General features: G+C 38.1%; 1 protein-coding gene across 1 annotated transcript in view; it reads right to left on the minus strand.

Moving 5' to 3' along the window:
• LOC101136221 (ceruloplasmin-like) overlaps positions 1 to 27,093 on the minus strand; it is a 50,265-nt gene that overhangs the window by 21,775 nt on the left and 1,397 nt on the right. Inside the window, 12 exon segments of the mRNA XM_055382136.2 lie at positions 3,763 to 3,975; positions 5,040 to 5,190; positions 6,851 to 7,062; positions 7,318 to 7,455; positions 8,373 to 8,454; positions 8,456 to 8,504; positions 17,809 to 17,980; positions 20,947 to 21,189; positions 21,876 to 22,046; positions 24,623 to 24,835; positions 26,583 to 26,751; positions 26,753 to 26,822. Of these exon segments, the coding sequence (XP_055238111.2) occupies positions 3,763 to 3,975; positions 5,040 to 5,190; positions 6,851 to 7,062; positions 7,318 to 7,455; positions 8,373 to 8,454; positions 8,456 to 8,504; positions 17,809 to 17,980; positions 20,947 to 21,189; positions 21,876 to 22,046; positions 24,623 to 24,835; positions 26,583 to 26,751; positions 26,753 to 26,822 (1,883 nt within the window).

The raw sequence follows: 27,093 nt of genomic DNA on the forward strand, positions 1-27,093 counted from the left end.
TAGCCATATGTAGAAAGCTGAAACTGGATCCCTTCCTTACACCTTATACAAAAATCAATTCAAGATGGATTAAAGACTTAAACGTTAGACCTAAAACCATAAAAACCCTAGAAGAAAACCTAGGCATTACCATTCAGGACATAGGCATGGGCAAGGACTTCATGTCTAAAACACCAAAAGCAATGGCAACAAAAGCCAAAACTGACAAATGGGATCTAATTAAACTAAAGAGCTTCTGCACAGCAAAAGAAACTACCATCAGAGTGAACAGGCAACCTACAAAATGGGAGAAAATTTTTGCAACCTACTCATCTGACAAAGGGCTAATATCCAGAATCTACAATGAACTCAAACAAATTTACAAGAAAAAAACAAACAATCACATAAAAAAGTGGGCGAAGGATATGAACAGACACTTCTCAAAAGAAGACATTTATGCAGCCAAAAAACACATGAAAAAATGCTCACCATCACTGGCCATCAGAGAAATGCAAATCAAAACCACAATGAGATACCATCTCACACCAGTTAGAATGGCAATCATTAAAAAGTCAGGAAAGAACAGGTGCTGGAGAGGATGTGGAGATATAGGAACACTTTTACACTGTTGGTGGGACTGTAAACTAGTTCAACCATTGTGGAAGTCAGTGTGGCGATTCCTCAGGGATCTAGAACTAGAAATACCATTTGACCCAGCCATCCCATTACTGGGTATATACCCAAAGGACTATAAATCATGCTGCTATAAAGACACATGCACACATATGTTTATTGTGGCATTGTTCACAATAGCAAAGACTTGGAACCAACCCAAATGTCCAAAAATGATAGACTAGATTAAGAAAATGTGGCACATATACAAGATGGAATACTATGCAGCCATAAAAAATGATGAGTTCATGTCCTTTGTAGGGACATGGATGAAATTGGAAAACATCATTCTCAGTCAACTATCGCAAGAACAAAAAACCAAACACCACATATTCTCACTCATAGGTGGGAATTGAACAATGAGATCACATGGACACAGGAAGGGGAACATCACACTCTGGGGACTGTTGTGGGGTGGGGGGAGGGGGGAGGGATAGCATTGGGAGATATACCTAAAGCTAAATGACGAGTTAATGGGTGCAGCACACCAGCATGGCACATGTATACATATGTAACTAACCTGCAGAATGTGCACATGTACCCTAAAACTTAAAGTATAATAATTAAAAAATAAATAAATAAATAAAAAATAAATAAATAAAAATAAAAATGTTTGATGAGAATACACAAAGAAAAGCACGATTGAAACCCAAAAATAAAATAAATAAAAATAAAAATGTTTGATGAGAATACACAAAGAAAAGCATGATTGAAACCCAAAAATAAATGAATGAGTCTTGGAACATAAAAAAAAAAAAAAAAGAAAAAAGAAAAAAAGTAAAACAGTGTAAGGAGGACTGAGAATTCTGGGTGTGTGTTGGGAAGGGCTCAAGAGAGCAGTGAGCAATATCATAGGGTAAGCAGGGTAGGACTTGATGAGAGGGTGATACCTGGGCAAAAATTTATAAGAGTTGAGGTGGGTCTGGAGGAAAAGTGTGTTCTCTCTAGGCAGAAGAAAAAGGTGGCAAAGGCCCCAGGCCAGGAGCCTGTTTGGTGTGTGTGAAGACCACCCAAGAGGCCGGTGTGTCTGGAGGGAGGGAGCAAGGGTGAGAGTACTAGGGAGCAGAGGGCTAGGTGATGGAGCCCTTGTGGGCCACTGAATACATGATAGCATTCACTAAGTGAAATGGAGAGCCACTGTGGGATTTTAAGTCAATGAAGGGTATAAGGACACTCTAGCAGCTGTGCTGAGAATAGACTGGCGTGTACAATGGTGAAAGAAATGGGATCTGTTGAGAGGCTATTAAAAATAATCGATGAGAGATGATGGCTTTGATCAGTGTGGTAGGAAGCAGAGGAGGGAGTGAAAAAAAGTTCAATACATTAAAAATACAGTAAAAATCCAAAACAATGACAAAAACAAAAACAAACCACCATAACAAAAAAACTCTAGCCTGATTCTGACCAGAACATTCCACCTGAATTCCAGTTTTCTTTCTTTTACCTTGGTAATTTTAGGCCCACCACGTGCTGACACTGCTTCTTGACGAATGCTCTCTTTCAACTCTACGTATTTCTGTTGTTGCTGTGACTTTTGTGGAGGGTAAGGTTTAAGAAGATGTACAAGGAAGCAAAACCTTCAGACTCAGAGGGTTTGAGAAAAAGAATTTGTTTAAAATGAAATAATCCCTGTATAAGTTCTAGCACCGTGTTTAACACACAGTGTACCTGTCTCCACTTGTTTGCTACAGTTGATATGCTTTGGAAAAGAGAATGAGACAAGGTAGTTTTTAAATCCAGAAAAACACCTGCAGGGGAAAGGAGAGGAAGGACTTGGGCAGGAAAAAGAAATAACTTGTCCCTGAATGAGCATGCAGGTACATCCTCTAAAAAAGAGGAGGAAAAAAAAAAGCACCAGAGAAAGATCTCTTTTTTTTTTTTTTGTGAGACTGAGTCTTGCTCTGTCGCCCAGGCTGGAGTGCGGTGGCACGATCTCGGCTCACTGCAAGCTCCGCCTCCCGAGTTCATGCCATTCTCCAGCCTCAGCCTCCCGACTAGGTGGGACTACAGGCGCCTGCCACCTTGCCTGGCTAATTTTTTTGTATTTTTAATAGACACAAGGTTTCACCATGTTAGCCAGGATGGTCTCAATCTCCTGACTTCATGATCCGCCCGTCTCGGCCTCCCAAAGTGCTGGGATTACAGGTGTGAGCCACTGCGCTGGGCCAAAGATCTCTTTCTTTTCCCCTCCAATTACTCTGAATCACAACTTTTGTTTGTTTGAAAAGTAAAATTTTAAATTTTGAAATGAAGAAAATGTAGTCAAATGAATATTTGGCATCACAAAGAGTCAAGATACCAATTCATAATATTTACAGAGTAGTTTGTTTATCATATAGCCAGATTTTGGTTGGTATCAGTCATTTTTGACCAAGATAGATGGATTTTGGGGGGGGGGGCAGGTATATGGGACAAGGGTGTATCTACTGGATTAAAGAAGGAACTAGCATTTATTGAAAGTCTAACATATGCCAGGCAGTTTACTATACTTTACCTATCTCATTGATCACTGTCTGTTCCTTTTTGCAAATTACAAGTTTTTACAATTCCTATTTTACAAATGAGGAAACGAGGTTCAGAAGGAAGGCTGGTTTCCTTTGATCCCCACACAGTTCTTTGATATGAGGTGCCTTATTTTTTTAAAAAAAAAATGTTGCCAGCAAGGATCAACCTCACTGAAGCTAAAACATTTATCTAGAGAGCAAAGCTAGTAAGGAGGATAGAAAGAGGAAGTCACAAGGCAGTAGGGTAAGGTCGAAGCAGGAGGAAGGCCTGGGAAACAAATGGACAGAAGAGTAAGAAATGCAGAAGACAACAGAATGAAAATGAGTTTAAAGGGTTTAAAACATCTTCATCATTTTTGAAGAGCATTGGGATGGTTTAAAGCCTAAAGGACTAGGAAGAGGACCTGAAAAAACTGAGGTGATTTATGTGTATAGGAAAATGAAATACTAAGGCTCTTATAAATGAAGTGGAGCAGGGCAAAGATTTCTCAAGCATTGTTTGTATCAGTTCAATTTTTTTTTCCTGTACAGAATATTCAGTGCATATAAAGATAGTGCTTCTGCATACTTTAATGTTTCAGGCTGAATGAGAAGATCCACTGCTCACCTATAGAATCAGGTGTCATCAAAAGTGTCTGAGAAGTATAAGGAAACATGAGTATTATGTCCCTTCTTGCTCCTAAAGAAGTGAAGGTATTTCCTGAAAAATATATCCCGTGTAAATCTTCCACTGATCCTACACTAAAAACGTGCCACAAAACGTTGTCTCCTAAGCACATATCCAATCCAGGCAGATTTCCATACATGTATCCATTTATGGCTGCAAAGTATTTGTAACAAAGGAAAGAGTATTTAATTTACTGGTACTTGATATCTTTTGAAACCCAACAAAGCGTTAATCATGAAGCAGCTCATTCACGTAAAAAAAAGCAAAGCAATTTTTTCAACTTTCCTTTCCTCTATTGTTATTTAATCACTTCATGGGGGCTAAAAATGACATTATAGAATTAGAGAATGACAGAATTCCATGATACCCTCATTGGGTTATTCCAGTCAAGCCCTTCCTTTTAGAGTTGAGGAAACTAAGGCCAGAGAAATAGTTTCTTGTCCAATGTCATACGGCTAACAAATGACAATGTTAAGACCAAAGTCCAAGTCTCCAGATTCTGGATCAACCCTTTTCCCAATGCACTGTACAGTCTTCAAAAACCAACAACCAACCAACCAGCCACCCACCAACCCACCCAACCAGCTCAACAAACACCCTACTCCACCCACTCTACGAATTTGGCAGTAGAGAAGTACGTGACTTTTCACATTTAGCTATAGATAAAATATATTGCACCAAGAAGGTGTTGGTAAATATTTGGTAAGTTAAATTCAAAATAATCACCCTAGTAGACAATATTCTTCTTGGGAAATAATATTTATTTATTATTTATATATATACTTATTTTTTGGTATGGAGTTCTGCTCTTGTTACTCAGGCTGGAGGGCAATGGCACGATCTCAGCTCACTGCAACCTCCACTTCCCAGGTTCAAGCGATTCTCCTGCCTCAGCCTCCCAAGTAGCTGAGATTACAGGCACCTGCCACCACTCCCGGCTAATTTTTGTATTTTTAGTAGAGATGGGGTTTCACCATGTTGGCCAGGCTTGTCTCAAACTCCTGACCTCGGATGATTCACCTACCTCAGCCTCCCAAAGTGCTGGGATTACAGGCGTGAGCCATCGTATGTGGCCAGGAAATGATATTTAAAGGAAACATAAATGTATTAACCAACTGTTGTGGGGAAAACCTAAGTCTCTTTTAATCCATAATTCTTTAGGCAAAATAAAATTAAGTGTTTAATGCATTTATCTTATAAGTTAAATTGTTTCTTACAGTACATCTTATTTGAGGCTTGGCAGTCTGGATCCTCTTTATCTACGTTTTCAGGCTCTGTGATAAATGTTCTGATATTTTCATCCAAGAGATTACTTTCATTTTCATCAAATATTGTGGCAAGTAGGTAAAACTCTTTGTCTACTCCTTTCTGTGGATGAGAACAGAAAAAGGAATAGACATGAAGTATAGACGGTCCATATTCAAATCTAGCCAAATGGTTGATCTGCATATAGTGTTTTCCACATAAGGAGATTGTGTACTTGTGAAAAATTTGATCAATTGACTCCCTGATTTTGGATAGTCCGTAGAAAGGCATAAGTCCCAGTGAATGAATTATCACAGAACTAAGAAGTTGGGAGAAATCTCTATGGCTTTTTTCATATAAAGTGTTTCCTCCATGGATTCCTATATCTAAACTTCATAAACTAAACCATAAGATGTTTATAGTGGCTTTTAACATAATGTACTCTATGGAAAGTAAGTTAAATAAATAGTTTTCAATTCTAGAAAGTCTGAATTTTTAGGGCTTTTGAGCAAATTTAATATAAACATATCACTAGATTAAATGTAAAAATTATATGTATTATAAGAATTATGACACTATAAATATGACTCATTATATAGATAAAGATAAATATATATTTATAATTTTGAATAAGATATACATTGTTATACATGTATGGATTTATAAAGCTTTGTTACCTATACTTTTTTATATAAATGTTGAAAAGAACTAGATATTCACTTCTGAGTGAGAAAAAAGAGAAACTCATTTAACTAACATTTATTGAGCACCTATTATATGCCCAAGAGGAGCTGTGGTTATTATAAAAAATTAATAAAATCTTGTGTACACTTTCTAGAAACTTTCTAGAAAATCTTGTGTATATTTCCACTAGAAGCAGTCCAGTGGAAGAAGCAGGCCAATGAAAACAATTGCATGGATAAATATTCTAATAGAAACGTACCTAAGGGACTATGGTAACCTGCAGGAGCTTCAACTAACTTTAGTTAGTGAACATTGTCCAAAGGAAGGTACTCTCAGTCTGAGTTTCAAAAATGTCTCCCACTTTTGGCAGATAAAACACTGAGGAAAGGCCATTCCAGATGGAGAAAAGAGGGGAAAATCAGAGATGTCAAATAGCCTTCCTTACTCAGGGCCTAATGAGCTAATTCCACCATAATGCAGAATTCTACTTTGCCATTTAGAAGAAGCTAATTCTGCAGTGTAGGGGTGGGAGGGGACATAAATCTGAAGAAACTGTCAAGATCTGATGTGTTGGCTTCTGAGCCAACAAATTGTGGGGAGATCTTTATTGCAGGGAGTGCTATAGCCAGATTCCTTAGGGAGGGATGTGGACTAGCTGTATTAAAGCAAGATAAGAGTGGAGACAGAAGCTAAGAATGAAAGGAACTCAGAAAGAGATGATAGTGCCTAAAATAATGCAGAGGTATTGGAGACTTAGTGATAAATGTGTAGGTGAGACAGAAGGAGTTGTTGATGAAAGTCCAAGGTTTGGTGATATTATTAAATAAGGGATAGAACGGAGGAAGAAGAGGCTGATTGAGGAAAGGAAGGGATGGTAAAGGTCTGTCCAAAAGGATGAGATGTCTGTGGAACATGCCAGGGTGCATGTTTAATGGGCAGATACAGGTGTTTCGTTGAGGTAAGAATAGAATTGGGAGACATCAGTACACAGAAGTTGAAGCTCCTGATTCCTCTGGCCCTGAGACATTGTCATTCCTCTGCAGTTCTGTCTCAAGCACCTCTCACCAAGGATTACCTGGTGATACGCTTCAGGACTCACCTGTTTGCCATCGTCTCCAAGACTTCTATTTCTACATATAAGGAGAGGCCCCAGAAGGCCACTGTTGATGTCTTTTTTCCCATTTACTGAAGAGTAATAGAACCAGGTCAAGCAGTTCGGATCTGTGGAGGTGGGTCCCACATCTTTTGGAACTTCCCATGTATAGACAAATGTTGTGCCAGGACTTACATGTGAAGATGGTGGAGGGGTACCTAGCAAGAAATAAACATTTATAGAATAGAACCTAAGACCGTAAGTACACTAGTCTAGACTGGGAGATCTCTGAGATCAAGAACAGATCTTTCTCTTTGGGTGACAGTTGAAAAGGAACTAAAGTAATAACTCTGCCACAATAAGTATACAGAGCTGTTACACTGTGACGGGTAGGCTGCACAAAAGGAGTTATATTTCTTGCTGGCATGATATGGAGGTATGGCTCACTTGGACCTCCCTTGAGCTCTACTTACTTCCTCCAGGTGTTTCGTAGAATAAGTCCTCTTTGCTCTTGTAATGCAGTCCATGAGGCTGAATGCCGAGTGGCAGGGAAGCATTGTTATAGAAAGTGATTTTGATGGTCTGTCCCACCTCTGCCTTAATAACAGGGCCTAGAAACCAACAGAGTTAGTAGTTATCCTTGGTTTTCATAAAGGTAATTGTCAGGTTGTGTTACTTGAGTAAAGTTCTTTTAGGAAGAAATTAAAGGGATGATGCCATGAACCCAGAAAGGGGTGCAACTGCAAGAAGTCTAGATGATTCAAGGTCTTATAAAGTCACTTTGGATCAAAGATATTAGATATTAGATATTAGATATTAGTCTCTTTGGATTTATAGGAATAAAGAATGTAGTTAACATCACTGGGTGGGCTGGGCTCGGTGGCTCATGCCTGTAATCCCAGCACTTTGGGAGGCCGAGATGGGCGGATGGCTTGAGCTCAGGAGTTCAAGACCAGCCTGGGCAACATGGTGAAACCCAGTATCTACAAAAATTACAAAAATTAGCCAGGTGTGGTGGTGTGTGTCTGTGGTCCCAGCTACTTGGGAGGATGAGGCATGAGAATTGCTTGAATCTGAGAGGCGGAGGTTGCAGTGAGCTGAGATCATGCCATTGCACTCCAGCCTGGGCAAAAGAGTGAGACCCTGTCTCAAACAAAACAAAACAAAACAAACAGAACAAAAACATCACAAAAATTAGCTGAGTATGATGGTGCGTTCCTGTAGTCCCAGCTATTCCAGAGGCTGAGATGAGAGGATCACTTGAGCCTGAGAGGCAAAGGTTGCAGTAAACAGAGGTCACACCACTGCACTCCAGCCTGGGCAACAGAACAAGACTGTCTCAAATAATAAAATAAAATAAAATAAAATAAGTAAAATAAACTAAAGTCATTGGGTGAATGGACGTATTATTTTCATAAGGCTATAATACTACAGCTAAAATCTCTAACTGGGTTGATGAATACTGTTTTTATTGCAGAATATTTATAAATAATGTTTATAATCCTACAAGCTATGAATAGAATTTTACCAAGGATTCCAAGGTGTTCTTCTCTTGTCTTCTGTGTTTGGAAGGAAGCATCTGTGTATTCACGGTAAACCAGTTTTTTGTTAAGTTCCTCCAGTTCTGGTTGGACTTCGTTCAAAAAATAACTGGGATTTACTATGCAGAGAAGGTAGATACACAAAGAACTTTTATATTCACAGTTATCACGTGAAAAGAAAGAAAGAATCCAAACACATCTGTTTAAAATATTTGTAATTTATTTCTGATTATAAATCTAAAATTTTGAAAAGAAAGAAAAATACAACAAAGAAAATGGAAATCTCCATAATCCCACCATCTATATATTACCATAGTCAGTATTTTCTGTAAATATCCTTTCAGTCTTTTATCTATGCACATATATATAATTATCTATATGTATCTACCTAATTATTTGTCTGCTAACTTTCTTTTGGAATAAAAATTAAAAGATATCATATCTGACTTTTTCAGGTGGGTAATAACAAATATTGCTATTAAAACAACTATTTGCAGAGATGCTATAATATTAAAAAGATAGATGTTATTATTTTTTTAAATTGTTATAATAAAAAAGAGCCTCTGAGAAGAAGTTTCCTAACAATGAGAAGAATATTTCCTAACAATGAAGTGGTAACTTGCTGTGCCAAAACATCATAGAATTTTACAGCCAGGGGGATCAAGCAAACTGAATCTATTAATTCATACTTATTTTAGTCGATATAAAATGAGAGTAAGCCCTAAATCTAAATCTAGTTTTTTGCTCTAAGCCCAGTTATCTTTCTGACATTTAATACAAAATTTCCATTACACAGATTGAGTAATTTATTGATGAGCTTAAAATGTAAGAAAAGGAGTAAAAGGCACCCGGCACTCACATTCACAAAGAAGGACCAAAACACTGAGTAGATAATCACAAGTTGGATACAGCGTCTAAGAGAGAACACTGGAATTCGGCAGGAAAGTGTCAAAGAACACCTGAGACACAGAAGGAAAGGGAAGCAAGGCAGCTGTCACTGCTCAGATTGGCTGGGAGCCAGGAGAGGCTCCCCGGTGTGGGAAAAAGATAAGTGAGAGATCTTCAGCAGTCCATACTTCTACCATGGATTCCCGCTAATCCTAGCCACAGGAGAGCCCCTTAGCCCTTGCAGGCCCTGAGACTAGTAGAGAGAGTGGCTTGGAGTTGATACAATGGCATCATTCCAGGGAGGGAGTTCATGCTGGGTCCCATAAAACCCCCGAGACCCAAGAAGCTGTAGCGTGGCACCATTTTGGGAGCCCAGCCCCAACCAGACTGTATCCTGCCCCAGGGCCCAACAACCCTTGTATCTCCACATCCCTAGAACCCCACCGACATTCTCCTGTGTCCACTCAGAGGGCTGAAGCACTGTGACACTGAAGCCGGATCCAGTAGAGTGGCCGGGTCCCCACCACTCTAGCCCGTACCATGTTCTACACTGTGGGGGATGGGCTGTGCCGTGCACCAGGGAGGCTACCCCAGAACAAAGGGAGCTGTGCATGCCCTCTCCAGAGCCTGAGAGCCACCTGCCTGGAGCGACTGCCACTGATAGCAAACACTGCCCTTTCAGCAGCAGGGCTACCACACACCAGAATGCACCTTTGGTGGACATGAGACCAGCCCATCTAGATGCTGTCCTGGAGTCTGAGGACAGGCACACCTGCCCACTGCTGCTGCCACTCCAGTGTGCCATCTTGGGTACTGGGGATCGACTTGCCCTGCCTGCCACAGCTGTTCCTCATGTGCACTATCAGGGGACCAGAAGACAGTCTTGCCCCACCTGCTGTTGGCACCCAGGCATGCCATCTAGGGGCCTGAGGGTGAGTCTGCCCACTCTGCTGGTGCCCACACACATTAACTGGGAACCTAGGGATTGACCCACCGTATCCACCACAGTCTGCACTCATGCACACCATCGAGGGCCTGAGAACAGGTCCACTCTGCCTGATGCCACCTCTGCCATTGCCCACATGTGCTGTCCAGGGACCTGGGGATCAATCTGCCCTGCCTGCCATCACCAGCATCTATGCACTCCTCCTCCCCAGGAGTCTCAGGGGGCATGCCTGGCCTGCCAGAGCCCACAAGTGTTATTGAAGCCTGAGGATCAACCTTCTCCACCAACCACCGCTGAATTTGTACACTACTTCCAGGGTATGAGGACAGGTCTGCCCAACCTGCTGCCATCACCACTGCTGGCACCCACCTGCATGTACCACCTGGGGGTCTAGGGAATGGCCTGCTCAGACTGTTGCTTCCACCACTGGCACTTATGCATGTCACTTGGGGGCCTGAGGGTTGGCCTGCTACCAGTCCTGCCTTCACCACCATACATGCCACCCAGGGACCCAAAAATACGCCTAACTCACCATTGCCACTGCTGACACCTGAGAAAGCCACTTGGAGACCCAATAATTAGCCTGTCTGGATCCTCTAACACCAGTGCCCGTGTATGCTGCTGGGCCCCAAGGATGGGAAGACTCAGCCTGCTGCCACCACCACTGGGGCCCAAGGACTGTCCCATCTGGCATCCCCATCCCCAGCAAAACCTCCACTAACAACCACAGGATAAGCCACCAAGGAACTCACAGGCACCACTGATGCTGATTACAGCTGAGGAAATTGTACAGAAACCACATGACTGCACGCAGCAAGAATCAAAGTTAAAGCATCCTACCCAATCCACACTATAAATACATCTATAGAAAATGTCTCTTTTCCTACCAAAGCCACCGCCCCACAAAAAATGGGAAGAAGTGCAGATATCAATGTAAAACACAAGAAGCATGAAAAAGCAAGGAAACATGACACTTCCAAAACAACACAATGATTCCCCAGTGACAGATTCCAATGAAAAAGAAACCTATGACATGCCAAAAAAAGCCAAAATAACAATATTGAAGCTCAGTGAGATACAACAAAACACAGATAAGCAACACAAAGAAATCAGAAAAAAATTCATGATCTGAATAAGAAATTCAACAGATATACAATAAACCCCAAAAAGACATCCTAGAACTGAAGAACTTTTTAAAAATTAAAAATATGATCTAGAGCTTCAACAACAGACTTGAAAAAATTTTTGAACTTGAGGTCTGGTATTTTGAAACAACCCAGTCAGACAAAAAAAAAAGAGAGAGAGAGAGAAAGAAATGAAGAATTAAAAAGAATGAAAAAAGCATATGTGACATATGAGTGACATAAAGCTACCAAATATTCAAATGTTGGGTATTCCAGAAGGAGAAGAAATGGACAAAGACATAGAAAACCTGTTCAACAAAATAATAGCTGAGGGCTGGGCATAGTAGCTCATGTCTATAATCCCAGCACTTTGGGAGGCTGGGAAAATTGATTGAGGCCAGGAGTTTGAGACAAGGCAAGGCAATGTAGTAAGACTCTATTTCTACAGAACATTTAAAAAATTAGCTGAGTGTGGTGGCACGTGCCTATAGACCTAGCTACTTGGGAGACTGAGGTGGAAGGATCTCTTGAGCCAAAGAGTTTGAGGGAACAGTGAGCTGTGATCATGCAATTGCCTTCCAGCTTGGGTGACAAAGCAGGACTCTGTCTAAAAAAAAAAAAAAAAAAAGTTTGTTTTCATTCCTTGTTAAAAAAACAAACACTGTTAATGCAAAAGAATAATAATAATAAACTGAAAAGTTCAAAAGTCTTACAAGAGATATAGACATTCAGATACAGGAAACTCAAGGATCCCCAAATAGATCAACCTGAAAAGGCCTTCTCTAAGACACATTAGAGTCAAGAGTCAAAAACAAAGAAAGAAAAAAGAGAATTCTAAAAACAGCAAGAGAAAAGCATCTAGTCTCATATAAAGAAATCCCCATCAGACTAACAGCAGATTTCTCAGCAGAATTCTTACAGGACAAAACAGCATGAGATGATACACTCAAAACACTGAAAATTAAAAAAAAGAGTCAACCAAGAGTACTATACTCAGCAAAGCTATTTTTCAAAAATGAAGGAGAAATAAAATCTTTCCCAGACAAGCAAAAACTTAAGAAATTCATCACCATTAGATAGGCCCTATAAGGAATGCTTAAGGGAGTCCTATATCTGGAAGCAATAGGATAATATCTACCATCCTGAAAACACATGAAAACATAAAACTCATTGGCATGGCAGACACACAAATGAGAAAGACAAAGGACTCAAGGACTACAGAAAACCACCAAACTGCAATTATGAACAATAAGAGAGAAACAGAAGGGAAAAGGATATATGAAATAACCAGAAAACAATTACCAAAATGACAGGAATAAGTTCTTACCTATCAATAATAACCTTGAATATAAATAAATTAGATTCCCCAATTAAAAGATATAGACTGGCTGAATGAATTTTTTAAAATGACCCAAATATATGCTACCTACAAGAAACTCACTTCACCTGTAAAGACACATAAAGACTAAACATGAAGGGATGAAAAAAGATATTCCACAGAAACAAAAACCAAAAGTTAGTAGGAATAGCTATCCTTATATCAGATAAAACAGACTTTAAGTCAAAAATGTAAAAAGAGACAAGGTTGTTTTATAATGATAACGGGATCAATTCAGTGAGGGAATGTAACAATTCTAAATATATATGCCCAACACCAAAGCACCCAGATACATAAAGTAAATATTATTGAGCTAAAGGGGGAGATAGACTCTAACACAATAATAGTTGAGGACTTCAACGCCCCACTCTCAGCATTGGACCAATCATCTAGACAGAAAATCAACAAAGAAACATTGGATTTAAACTATACTTTAGACCAAATGGACCTAACAGATATTTACAAAACATTTTAACCACTAGCTGCAGAACACACATTCTTTTCATCAGCACATGGAAAATTCTCCAGGATAGACCATATGTGAGGCCACAAAATATTTCGACAAATTTTAAAACATTGAAATCATATCATTGTATAATGGAATAAAGCTAGAATTCAAGAGGAACTTTAGAAACTGTACGAATACATTAAAATTAAACAACATGATCCTGAGTGACCACTGGGTCAATGAAGAAATTAAGAAAGAAATTTAAAAATTTATTGAAACAAATGAAAATGGAAGCCCAACAAATCCTTTAAGATTCAGCAAAAGCAGTGCGAGAGAGTATTTTATAGCAATAAATGCCTACATTAAAAAAGTTGAAAAAGGCCAGGTGTGGTGGCTCACACCTGTAATCCCAGTACTTTGCGAGATCAAGGCAGGAGGATCGCTTGAGGTCAGGAGCTCGAGACCAGCCTGGCCAACATGGTGAAACCCTGTCTCTACTAAAAATACAAAAATTAGCCGGGTGTGGTGGTGTGCGCCTGTAATCCCAGATGCTTGGGAGGCTGAGGCAGGAGAATCACTTGAACCAGGGAGGTGAAGGTTAGAGTGAGCTGAGATCATGCCACTGCACTGTAGCCTGAATGATAGTGCGAGACTCTGTCTCAAAAAAACAAAACAAAAAAAAGTAGAAAGATTTCAAGTAAATATCCTAATGATGCACCTCAAGGAACTAGAAAAGCAAGATAAACCAAACCCCAAATTAGTAGAAGGAAAGAAATAATAAAGGTCAGATCAGAACTCAGTTAAAAAGAGACTAAAAAAAATACAAAGGCTCAACTAAATGAAAAGTCAGTTTTAAAAAAAAAATAAACAAAATAGATAAACCACTAGCTAGACTAACCAAGAGAAAAGAGAAGACACAAATAAACAGAATTAGAAATACAAAAGGAGACATTACAACTGATACCATAGAAATACGGAGGATCATTAGAGATTATTATGAACAACTGTACAATAACAAACAGAAAAACCTAGAGGAAATGGATAAGTTCCTGGACACAGATAACCTACTAAGACTGAACCAGGAAGAAACAGAAAACCTGAACACTATTGGAATATTGAGTGATGAGATTGAATCAGTAATAAAACATCCCCCAAGAAAGAAAAGCCCAGGACTAGATCGCTTCACTGACAAATTCCACCGAACTTACAAAGAAGAATTAATACCAATTCTTCTCAAACTATTCCAGAAAATTGAAGAAGAGGGAATTCTTCCTAACTCATTCTGCAAGGTCACCATTACCTTAATACCAAAACTAGACAAGGACACAACATAAAAAGAAAACTACATATCTCTGAGGAACATAGATGAAAACATCCTCAACAAGATACTTGCAAACCAAATCCAACAAATATCAAAAAGATAATACACCATCATCAAGTGGGTTTTTTTCCCAGGGATGCAAGGATGTTTCAACATATGCAAACCAATCAATGTGATATATTACATTAACAGAATAAAGGACAAAAACCATATGATCATATCAGTAGGTACAGAAAAAAGTGTTTGATAAAGTTCAACATCCTTTCGTGACAAAAACTCTCAACAAATCAGGCATAGGAGTTACACTCTCAACATAATAAAGGCTATATATGACAATCCCACAGCTAACATACTGAATGGAGAAAACCAGAAAGCCTTTCCTCCAAGAACTGGAACAAGACAAGGATGCCCGCTTTCACCATTCCTATTTGACATAGTATTGGAAGTCCTAGCCAGAGCAGTCAAGCAAGAGAAAGAAATAAAAGGCATTCAAATTAGAAAAGGGGAAGTCAAATTGTTCCTTTTTGCAGATGACATGATCTTATATATAGAAAAATTTAAAGACACTATGAAATAACTCTTACAATAAATGAATTCAATAAAGTTGCAGGATACAAATCAACATACAAAAATCAGTAGTGTTTCTATATACCAATAACACAGTAGCTGAAGAAGAAATCAAGAGAACAATCCCATTCACAATAGCTACAAAACAAAAACCAAACCAAACAAAAAACCTAAGAATAAATTTAACCAAAAAGATGAAAGATGTTTACAAGGAAAGCCACAAAACACTGATGAAAGAAATTGAAGAGGATACAAAAAGTGGAAAGACACCCCATGCTCATGGATCAAAATTAATATTGTTAAAAATGACCATTCTACCAAAAGCAATCTACAGATTTAAGGCAACCCTATAAAATACCAATAACATTCTTCACAAAAATAGAAAAAAAAAATCCTATAGGCCAACGACATATAGGCCAACGAAAAAGAATAGAGAACCCAATGACATACAGGCCAATGAAAAAGAATAGAGAACCCAGAAAGAAATAAGTCCATATATTTACAGCCAACTAACCTTCCAAACAAAAAAAAGTGACAAGAACATAGAATATACACTCGGGAAAGGACACCTTCTTCAATAAATGGTGCTGGGAAAATGGGACATCCATATGCGGAGGAATGAAATTAGAGGCCATATCTCATCATATGCAAAAATCAACTCAAAGTGGATTAAATGCTTACATGTAAGACCCAAATATAAAAACTGACTAGAAAAAAACATGGGGGAAACACTCCAGGACATTGATCTAACTATTTTATAGCTAATACCTCAAAAGCACAGACAACAAAAACAAAAATAGACAATTTCGATTATGTTAAACTAAAATACTTCTGCACAGCAAAGGAAACAATCAACAGAGTGGAAAGAAAACCTGTTGAATGAGAGAAAATATTTGCAAACTATTCATGTGACAAAGGATGAATATCCAGAATATACAAGGAATTCAAACAGCTTAACAGTAATAATAATAATAACAATAATAATATTCCCATTAAAAAGCAGGCAAAGGGTCAAATGAAGAGACATTTCTCTACAGAAGATACACAAGTGGCCAACAGATATATGAAAAAATGCTCAGCATTACTCTTCATCAGGGAAATGCAAATCAAAATCACAACGAGATATCATCTCACCCCAGTTAAGATGGCTATTATCAAAAATACAAAAAGTAGCAAAAGCTGCTGAGGTTGCAGAGAAGGAACTCTTACACACTGTTGGTGAGAATGTAAATTAGTACAGCCATTATGGAACGCAGTATGCAGTTTCATCAAAAAACTAAAATTAGAACTATCATAAAATCCACTACTGGGTATTTATCCAAAGGAAAAGAAACCAGTGTATCAAAGGGATACACCTTTGATACTACACCTCCACGTTTATTGCAGCATTATCCCCAAAAGCCAAGATATGGAATCCAACCCAAGTGTGCATTAACAGGTGAATAGTAAAGAAAATGTACTATATATACACAATGGAATGCTATTCAGCCATAAAAAAGACTGAGACCATGTTATTTGCAGCAACATGGATGCAACTGGGGTGCATTATATTAAGCAAAATAAACCAGGCGCAGAAAGACAAATGTCATATGCCCTCATACATGGGAGCTAGAAAAGTCGATCTTATGGAGGTAGAAAATAGAATGATGGTTACCAGAGGGTTGGAAGAATGTGTGGGGGTGGTGGTGGGGGAGTAATGGATGATGAAGAGAGGTTGGTTAATGGGTACAAACATACAATTAGATAGAAGAAATATGCCCCAGGGTTCAATAGCTCAGTGGGGTGACTATGGTTAATAATACTATATCATATATTTCAAAATAGCCACAAGAAAAAAATTGAAAAGTTTCCACCACAAAGAAATGATAGCTGTTTGAGGCAATGGATATCCTAAATGCTCTGATTTAGTTATCACATATTGTATGCGCATATCAAAATATCATATGTACCCCCTAAATCTGTACAAATATCATGTATCATTAAAAAATAATTAAAAGTAAAGATGGGAAAATGTCTACTTGACATAATATTCTTTGCTTTCTCAAATTCCTGTGAGTGCATTAGAGAAAAATAAGTATCATAAAGAACGTTATTTTCTGGTGGTTTTAGGACTTTGTCTGTTCTAACATGTGTCTTCACTCAGTAGGCCAGAAGAATTAAATCTCCTGTTGTCCTCAATATGGTAAATATACTTGGCAGTTGGACTATCAGAAAAACTTTTTGCCCACTTTTAAATGCTAATGAATGCCAGAGTAATGTATTTTAGTGTTAGTTTTTGGTTATTAAGACAACAATTGGTAATATAGTCTTAGGTGTTACTGAGTACATAATATTTATAGAATATAGTTTAAGGATATCACATTCAATGATTTAACTGTGCCTTCAGATCTTAGCAGGAGTGTATAAGTTACACACAAAGAATGTTTTAAAATTTTAATAAAATTTTATTGATGACATTGTCTGCTATATTGTTAAATGTTTCATAAGTATAAAGCAAATCCATTTTAAAGTTTTATGCTAGGAAAAAGATGAATAGTATATTTTCCTTTACATTGTTGGCCAGCGCATTTAGAGAAGAATTTTGTCTAGCAATGCTCCTTGGCTTCAAAATTTTCCAGTTATTTTCTTACATTTATTTTATCAGTATATTTTAATTAGATGCCTAAATCTTTTTTAGAAGTAACTAGATTATGAAATTTTTCAATTATCTTAATTATTTAACTATAAATATTTTAACCAGTGAATCATTACCTTCCAGCTGCTGTTAATTTTTTTTTAGTGAAGAAATCTATACCAGATGGAGCATAGTTCCAAAGAATTTCCTTAGCAGCAATATAGTAATGTATAACATGTGTCCCAGTAACGAAGGCTTCTGTTGAAGGTTTCTGGCAATTACTTACTTTGAAAAATGCCTGCATACTCTCTGAAAAACAGTAAACCCAGATAGAGAATGTTATTAAAACATTAAGACAATTTTCTTGGTCAATACATATTTTCAATTTTAGCCAACAATATTGAGACTTTCTATTTCTTTGAGAAATGTGATGTATGAAATCAATGGAAAAATTTAAGATGTATGAAATAAGTACAAAAGTCAGGATGCAAAAATGAATATTAAAGGCATATATATTATTAGATAATAATAACCAGCTTTGGACCAACTCTGATGTGAAGATGGTACCTACATACTGAGAAGAATTTGAGAGTCCAAGAACATCTTCCCTCATGAATATGAAATTACTACTACTAGTCATTAATGAGTTAGTTGGTTTATTCAATTAACTAGTTGGCTGGAAGAAAGAAACTCAAGGCATGAGAAGATCAGTCCTCTGTTTTAATTTCAGAGCACCGTTGGTGGGAATGTAAATTAATATAGGCTTTATGGAAGACAATTTGGCAAAATTTGTTAAAATTAAAAGCCCTGGCAGGCAGTGGGTCACATGTGTAATCTCAGCACTTTTGGAGGCCAAGGCAAGCGGCCTCACTTGAGCCCAGGAGTTTGAGACCGGCCTGGGCAACATGACAAAACCCCATCTCCACAAAAAAAAAAAAAAAAAAAAAAAAATCAGCTGGGTGTGATGGTGTATGCCTGTAACGCCAACTACTCTGGAGGCTAAGGTGGGAAGACTGCTTGAGCCCAGAAGATCGAGGTTGCACTGAGCCATGACTGCACCACTGAACTCCAGCCTGAGCAACAGAGCATGACTCAAAAAAAAAAAAAAAAAAAGCTCTCTGCCATTATACAGTTTCACTTCTTGAGAGTCATGAGAAATATTTTCACATACATGAAGAGACATTTAAAAAGGTATTAAATAAGGTCAGGCACGGTGGCTCATGACTGTAATCCCAGCACTCTGGGAGGCCGAGGCAGGCGGATCACCTGAGGTCGGGAGTTCAAGACCAGCCTGACCAATATGGAGAAACCCTGTCTCTACTAAAAATACAAAATTATCTGGGCGTGGTGGCGCATGCCTGTAATCTCAGCTACTCAGGAGACTGAGGCAGGAGAATCGCTTGAACTTGGGAGGCAGAGGTTGCGGTGAGCTGAGATCGCGCCACTGCACTCCAGCCTGGGCAACAAGAGGGAAACTCCATCTCAAAAAAAAAAAAAAAAAAGGTATTAAGTATAACATTGTTAATAAACCAAAAAGGCAGTAGCAACTTAAACATCTGTTTGTAGGCAAATGGTTAAATAAATTACAGTACAACCAAAATATGGAAAACTATGCAACAGTTAAAAAAAAATAAGTTAAATGTATAGAGAATGCATGGAAAGAGACTTCAAGACTTTGATATGAGTGATGAAAACAACAGAATATTATATGCAGTGTGATCTACTTACATAAAACAAAACACAAAACATAGGTATGTATTTTTATTTCTACATGTTCATGTTTATGTTGTGTGAAAGTGCATAGTGAACAGGTTTTCAAATACTTGCACAAATTGATTACAGTGGCTAAGATGGTGGTGGGGTGGAATTGGACTGATGGTGTGTCCTTAAAGCAGCTCTCCAAAACTAAACACAAACTCTGATTTATGTGCTAATTTTTTTGTAGTGTAAGCACTTCCCATTGCAACCAATTTGAAGCTACCAATAATTTAACGGCTGGATTATTTAACTCTCAGCTCTTTTGAGCTGGAGGCTAATTTATACTGCATTAGACTTCTTTCACTTTTTCTGCCTGCTTTCCTCCACCTATTTTTCTGCCTCTTTTCCTCCTTCTCTTCTTCCATTTCTCCCACTTTTTTTCCTCCTTTCTTTCCTTCCTACCTTCCTTTCCAACAAAGGTCTATTCATATATTCTTGTAACTACTTTAAAAAAATGGAGTAAATTAAAGCGCAGAAAAGCTTCAGAAGGACACAGAAAGAGAAGACACACAGGAGAAAGTGATGGGATCCCATCAGCCAACTAGGCTTTGAGGCGTTTTTTCACTTGGTCTAGGGCTGACACTAGTCTTTCTGCAGGGTTGAGGTAGAAAGACTGGTTTGAGGGTATGATCTGAGAATAAGGTAGATAGGAGGTATTGGTGGAGCTGAGTATATTTTAATCTGAAAATGATCATCTTTTCTAAGTGACAACTTTTTATCACTAAATTCAGTCCTTGAGTTATAATAGCCGTGAGTGGTTCTTCTTTTTCTCACACCCCTGGGAGGGATGCAGCACATAGAAAATCCTGATAAATACTTGTCATCCAGTTGTTGGAATAATTAATTGAAACATGATACTAACCAAAGTTCGGGACTTACAAAAAGAAAGGTTTTCATCAGAGAAGTAAACTCCATTTTTCTACCAAAAAAATAAAGTTAAATTCTGTAATTCTAATGAAAATTATGTTTTTTTCTGATTGAAAAATAACACAGAACATTTACGTGATCATATATAGAGTTTTGTCATATTCAAGAATAAAAAAGATAAATAACATCATAACTAACCATTCTGTTATTAAATGGCAAATGTGATTGGAGAGGGAAATAAACAAAAATAAGGAGGTTTACTTGAGTAATCAATTAGGATTATTGGGTTCTGCATAATTTCTTGCTCTGCTTCCCATAGGATTTTGATTCTTGTTTCCTCAGTTAAAGAAAAAGCTGTAATAGTATCTGCTTTGTCTGACACTCAGGGTTCTCACTCAGGGTTTATATTCTCACAATGAATATAAAAGTTTTTGTACAAACAGCAACCCAATCCTATATACTTAAAAGGATTTAAAGTAATCGAATGAAAAGCTGTCAGGGACCTGGGCTCCATCACTGACTGTTTCCAAAAGGAATCATATCACCTTCTTGGATATTGGTTTCTTCATTTGTAAGGTAAGGCATTTGTAATGGGCTATGACCTTGGAAGTTCTCTGACTCTGTATCACGCAAAAGTAATAGATCCCTACCATGTATCTGGCATCCCAGCATCCACACTCCGGGGGCCTTGGCCACCATGAAGGCATCTTACAGTGAGGAGGGGAAGAGCATAATGGTGTCCTTTCTGTGATTCCGAGAGATCAGAGTTTGTCCGCAGAGGTAGACGGGGTGTATGTCAGCCACGCCACCCATGCCAACAAAATACCACTTGACCCTATCTTCAGCACATATGGTGAGATTGGGCAGATTTCCATAGATGTATCCATTTATTGCTGAAAATAAATGTATATTAATCAATCAGGCATGATAGATCAGTGCCACCTGGTAAAAATTCTGTGTATTTCCTCATCATATTAATATAAACCTCACAATGTCAACATTGTTCTCACACATAATCTATAACATCTGATTTGTGTTTCATGGGAAAGGAGTCCATATGCATTGTGTATGATGAGAAGTGAGGGGAGCACAAAGGTTTAAAGGCAAGAGGAGGAAAAGTTCCTGAAAGGCAGGAAGCAGTGAAAAGGGGAAAAAAATAGAAACTAACTTCATGAGAGAAGAAACCAAGGATAAGGGGGACGGATTATGACGACATCATTTCTGAAAAATTCTATGTTGGATAAAAACACATATTCATAAAATTTTTGGTCAATTATGTCTTTGTTATTCCATATTTTATTACTTAAAGTTACATCTTTCTTAGGTTTTTACTGTCTATTTTAAATCAATATGAGACTTCAGAAAACAAATATTGACCAAACTTTACTTGCTATTGGACTTAGGAAATGAGCAGGCTTTACTAGTGATTTGCATTTGCATGTCAACCCTGTATACTCTGAGTGAAACGCTGAAAAATATAAACTCAATTAAATAAACTTGAACAAGGGAAATGACTGAATACGATCATAGAAGTTAGAATTATAAGATATTATGTATGAGAAAGTTCTTTTAATCGTACATTGCATGCTCATGCTCTCCTCAAAACAGGGATCACTAGTATTAATCTTGCCAGATTCAGTAAATGCACGAATACTTTCATCACTATACCAGCTTCTGCTTTCATCAGTTGTAGAAAACATCAGAAAATAAGACCTGTCAATATCTTTTTCAGTGTCTCCATTCAGTGTCCCTGAAACAAAAAACACATTTCTTACTTTTCATGTAGACATTAATTAGAACCATTGTTACAGATACAACTACTTTTATGATCTACAGTTTTGTTAATTGTTAGGGCACGTGAAAAAGGTAAATGTTTGCGATGTGGGATGTCGGTTTTTGTAAAGTTTACAACAAACTTTAAAAAGCATATTATCTATATGAAGCCATATTTAAAGAATCCATACTCATCTTTACATCAAATCAGTAACTTTCTGCAGTGTCTGCATCTGATGACCATTATCGCGTGAGATTGTTCAAAGTCTAAAAATTTGTGCTTCCTCAAACGAAGGATAACTTTAGTTCATACCAATTTATTTATTCTTCTATGCTTATATTCAACAAATATTTATTGAATATTTGTAATGTGTTAGGTACTATGGCAAGTGTTGGGTTCATAAAAGTGAACAAGACAGTTATCTACCCTTGCAGGGCATACAATCAAGGGTGGACGCCATCAATTAATAAGATACTATAGTGTGTAAAGTTCTATAGTAGGGAAGAGCTCAGTGTTTGGGAGCTGGTTAATTTAATTTTGGGTATGGAAATCTTTTCTGAAGGCAGTGACACCTCATTTGATATTTAAAGGATGAGGAGTTTGCTGGGGTGTACCTATAGAGAAGATTCCAGGCAGCAATTAAGATAAAAGGAATTTGGACTTTATCGTCAGAACAATCAGCAGTCGTTGAAGGATTTTAAGCAAAGGAGTGACAGACTCAGAATCATCCTCCCACCTTCACCCCCCAGACAGAAAGCCAAGTGGAGATGAATTGAAAGGGGAAGCACTAGAGACTGGTGGGGCAGCTAAGAGGCTGTTGTGGGTATCCTAGCAAAAAGATGGCAGTGGCCTGAACTAGGTTAGAGTTCGTGGAGCTGCAGAGAAGTGAGCTGACCTTGTGATGTGTACGAAGTAGAGCTGGCGGGACTTGACTGATGTATTTAGCAAGTGATGAGGGAGAGGGCAGTATCAAGAATGTTACCCAGGGTTTTGTCTCCAGTGACTAATTGGAGCATACTGGGGCCATTCCCCAAGGCAGGGAACACAGAAGGAAGGGAGAGATTCAGGGCAGGAACAAATGACGGGTTTTGGAATATGACGTATTTAGGTACGAATGAAACACCCAAGTAGAGACGCCAAGTTGCCAGGCCTGACCATCAGTAAAGGAGTTTGAACCAAAGTTACAGATGTCAGACTCATTAACCCACAGATAGAAACAAATGACTCAAAATGGATAAGATCCCTCTGTGCGCTTAGATTGAACAAAAGAGAAAAGTGCTTAGGACAGTGGGAATAAAATAGTTATAATATTAAAAAAGTATGTAAAAATATAATATTCTATAAAATTATTATCAGTCCCAAATATTTTATATCAGCCTGATATTTAAAACCATAGGGCATAAATCAACATAACTGTAAGTGAGAAAATCTTTTTCTTTTTCTTTCTTTTTTTTGTAGAGACACGGTTTCACTATGTTGCCCAGGCTGGTCTCGAACTCCTGGCCTTAAGTGATCCTCCCAGCCTGGCCTCCCAAAGTGCTGGGATTACAGGCATGAGCCACTGTACCCAACCAAGGAAGGCTTGATGGCAGTTCACATACTTGCCTTTGAGAATGCAAAGCATTAAGTTATCTTACTGTTTAAAAAGAAAAGGGAGAAAGTTTGGAAATGTTCAGACTAGATAGCTAATGTTTAAGTTAAATATAATAAACACATATTCTTTATCTTGGCATTATGCAGTTGAGTTCCTTGCAATTTTGAGAAGGGCAAAAAGCTCTTCCAAAGTTGGTTTAAAAAGTTATCTCCCGGCTGGGCACGGTGGCTCACACCTTTAATCCCAGCACTTTGGGAGGCCGAGACGGGCGGATCACAAGATCAGGAGTTCAAGATCAGCCTGGCTAATATGGTGAAACCCTGCCTCTACTAAAAATACAAAAAAAAAAAAGTTATCTCCCAAGGAATGTAATTTGTAATCATGAGACTATGTGTGTTTGCCATAGGAAACTGCAATTATTAAAATATTTATTGTGGAGAGATGTTTGTTCACCTAAAATTTAAACTTTGATTGTCATAGGAAGTTAAATTTGCTCATTAACTTCATAATTAATCTAGTGCTGTCGCTTTGTTGATCTTGTTTTAACGAACCAAATCAGAATTTTCAAAACTCTATATTCCCTTGCAAGTTAGAAACATATCAGCAAAACTTCCTCCTTGCAAGAATTATTAATAAACTGATGATTCTGATTCACCTTCAAACATAAACACAAAAAGGTGGCAGTAATTTTGAAGGAAGATGGCTGAAGTGAAGTTTATTGGGTTTGACTACCATCTAGTGACCAACCTGCATTATTGGTTGAACTGAGTGTTGGATTTGAGATCGCCATCTAGCGCTCAGAGTCCAAGATGGCAAGTTTCCATTCTTGACTGGAAAACCAAGGTTAAGGCAGGAAAATGGAGTGCCTTGGATAGTAAAATTCCTCTAGGAGAGCAGAGGACAGCCTACCCATTCTGGTTTACTCTTTTACTGCAATAAGATTTTTTTTTAAAGTTACGTCTTTTACAAGTCAGTATTGGTCCAATAAGTCCGGAAGCTACATCTCTTGCAATGTCTATATGGGAATGGTAAATCCTTGTTACACAATTACTGTCATTGGGGCCAGGTCCCTGATGTTCTTCTACATACCACTTGTAGGTATATTGTTTCCCTGGCTCCAGATATTCATCTTCCTTTTGCAGGCCTGTCGTATTATCAGGATAGATAGCACCTAGAAAACATATTCTGCACTGTGGTTACAGTAAATATTGGATAACACTATTTTGAATGTGACTCGGGCTTCCTCCATTATGCTATTTTGTATTTCTCAAAAAGTGTGCATTTCCCCCACCATTTCCCAGATTCCTACCTCCCTAAATCCCCTTTAGTTGCTTCTACCTGAATGCTCAGCTTGGCTGCAGTTTTTAGACTAAATTGGAATGAGGCAGGCAGTATATTAATAGGCTATCATCACTCTTACTGATGGATTCAACAAATATTTATTTTGCACCTACCATGTGCCTAGATCTCAGATGCAGAGGTAACCTCTGGACTCCCGAGTTGCCCTCCATATTTTCTTCATTGCCAGTCAGACTTGGGACCCAGGGCATCCAAGGGTGTCCCTGTTACTTCCAAGTAGCCCACTGCAGTTAGAAGGTGGCCCATGCCGTTACTCTGAACTATTACCTCAGTTCTGACTTTGGACCCTTGCTCTCCTTTCTTTCTTCTTCTCTGGCTAAAATGTTGCCTCAGATCCTTACCCCTAGTGGCTGGATCCTGCTAACTATGAATAAAATTCCTTTATTCAATAAAAGACTTTGAAACATGAGCAGCCTATGATTCTCTATTCTTCTTTTGGGACCCTCCTGTTCCACACTGAACATGAAGAAATTATGACTGACTGTTTTGTACTTTCTTCCTGCCCAGCGGCCCAGCTGGAACTGGCTCCAGTCATGGTCCAGTTTCCTGAGTCTGTTTCAGTCCAGAGGATTAATTCAAGGCCTGTTTTCTAGTTCTTCTTCACGCTTCCCTGACGGAATCATCAAACCTCAGTCCAAGTTTTGAGAGTTGATTAAAAAATAAAAAAATAAAGCAAACTCTTGCTAACATTTTTCACATTATATGTCTATAATATAGACTATTTTTCTTTTATTTTTTTTCATAGACTATATTTAAAGGGCAATAATCATTGCAAGATGGTCATGTAACATGGCAAAATAATGATGACAGATGAAAGGAATGGCATATGGGATTTCCGCTGCCCTGTATTATCATAGAGCCTCTGTTGGAAGGAGCACGTATGCTATAGGTGGTACTCTTATCAAGTTGGCCTAAAATTCCAGTTTTCTAAAGATTTATGCCAGGCCTTTTAAAAACCATATTTCAAACACTGGGAAAAAATATCTGTGTTCTACTAAAGACAATTCCAAACTCTCTTTTCCTAGCTTTCCTTGTTGTCTCCCAAAAACTCACAAAATCCTATTTGTTAGCTTTCTCTTCCCTTCCTTTTTTTTTTCAAAATCATGATGTATCTGTGACTGTAGTTGTGTAGGAGAGAAGATTCTGCCTGGAAAGTAGTGATTTCTCTTGATACTGATATCTTCCCAGAGGGTGATCCTCATCTACTAGGAAATGGAAATGAGGTGGGGGCAGAACAGGATTTCTGCCAACCTAACATTTAGCTCATGAGTGTTTCCTACAAAACGAAACAAAAAAACACCTTTTTTTTCTTTTCTGGTGAGTAAGGGAAAAGTGTTTTATTTCCTAGGAATTGCATAAGGGCTGTCACTCAATTAAGATGAGAAACTGAAAAAGGACTGTCTTGGGTATAAACGTTAAATACATCAGAAGTAGAGTCTGCATCCACTCTAAACTCCATGTAGCTCATAATGCTGACCAGTCCATGATTACCTGGCTTTTTCTAATGCAATGTGCTCATACTCTCCATAAGCAAAACTCAGGAAAGAGGATCTGCTTACCTTCATTTTCTTTGGAGTAGGTGAGCCCATGAGGATGATAACTATAAGCTCTTGAAGCATTATTTTTTACATGTACATAAATGAAGTCTCCAGTCTCTGCTTTAATCATTGGACCTAAAAATCCCAACCAGGATGGTTTTTCAATGATCCTTTGAAATGTATTATCAGTATCAATATTGAAAATACAAAGCCTTTTTAAAAACAAAGCTCTTCCTCGCTTGACCTCCTTGTAGAAATTCTCTATAAACAAACAAAAAATACAGAACTTTAACAAATGCTGACTGGAAAGAAACAAAGTGTTAAATAAGCTAAATGAAAAGTCAGAAGCTCTACAGCCTAATTTTGGCAGATAAAACCCAGAGGCTGGAGAAAATGTGATGGGAGTCAAAAACAGGTGTAATTGGTGAGAAGAGTGTTGAAATACTGAATGAAGAAATCAAATACAAATGTAGTAAGTAAAACATGTGGCATTTTGGTTTAAAAGACATGCCAAATTCTTTAAACTGAACTG

The sequence above is a fragment of the Gorilla gorilla genome, chromosome 2, assembly GCF_029281585.2.
Source record: "Gorilla gorilla gorilla isolate KB3781 chromosome 2, NHGRI_mGorGor1-v2.1_pri, whole genome shotgun sequence".
NCBI lineage: Eukaryota > Metazoa > Chordata > Mammalia > Primates > Hominidae > Gorilla > Gorilla gorilla.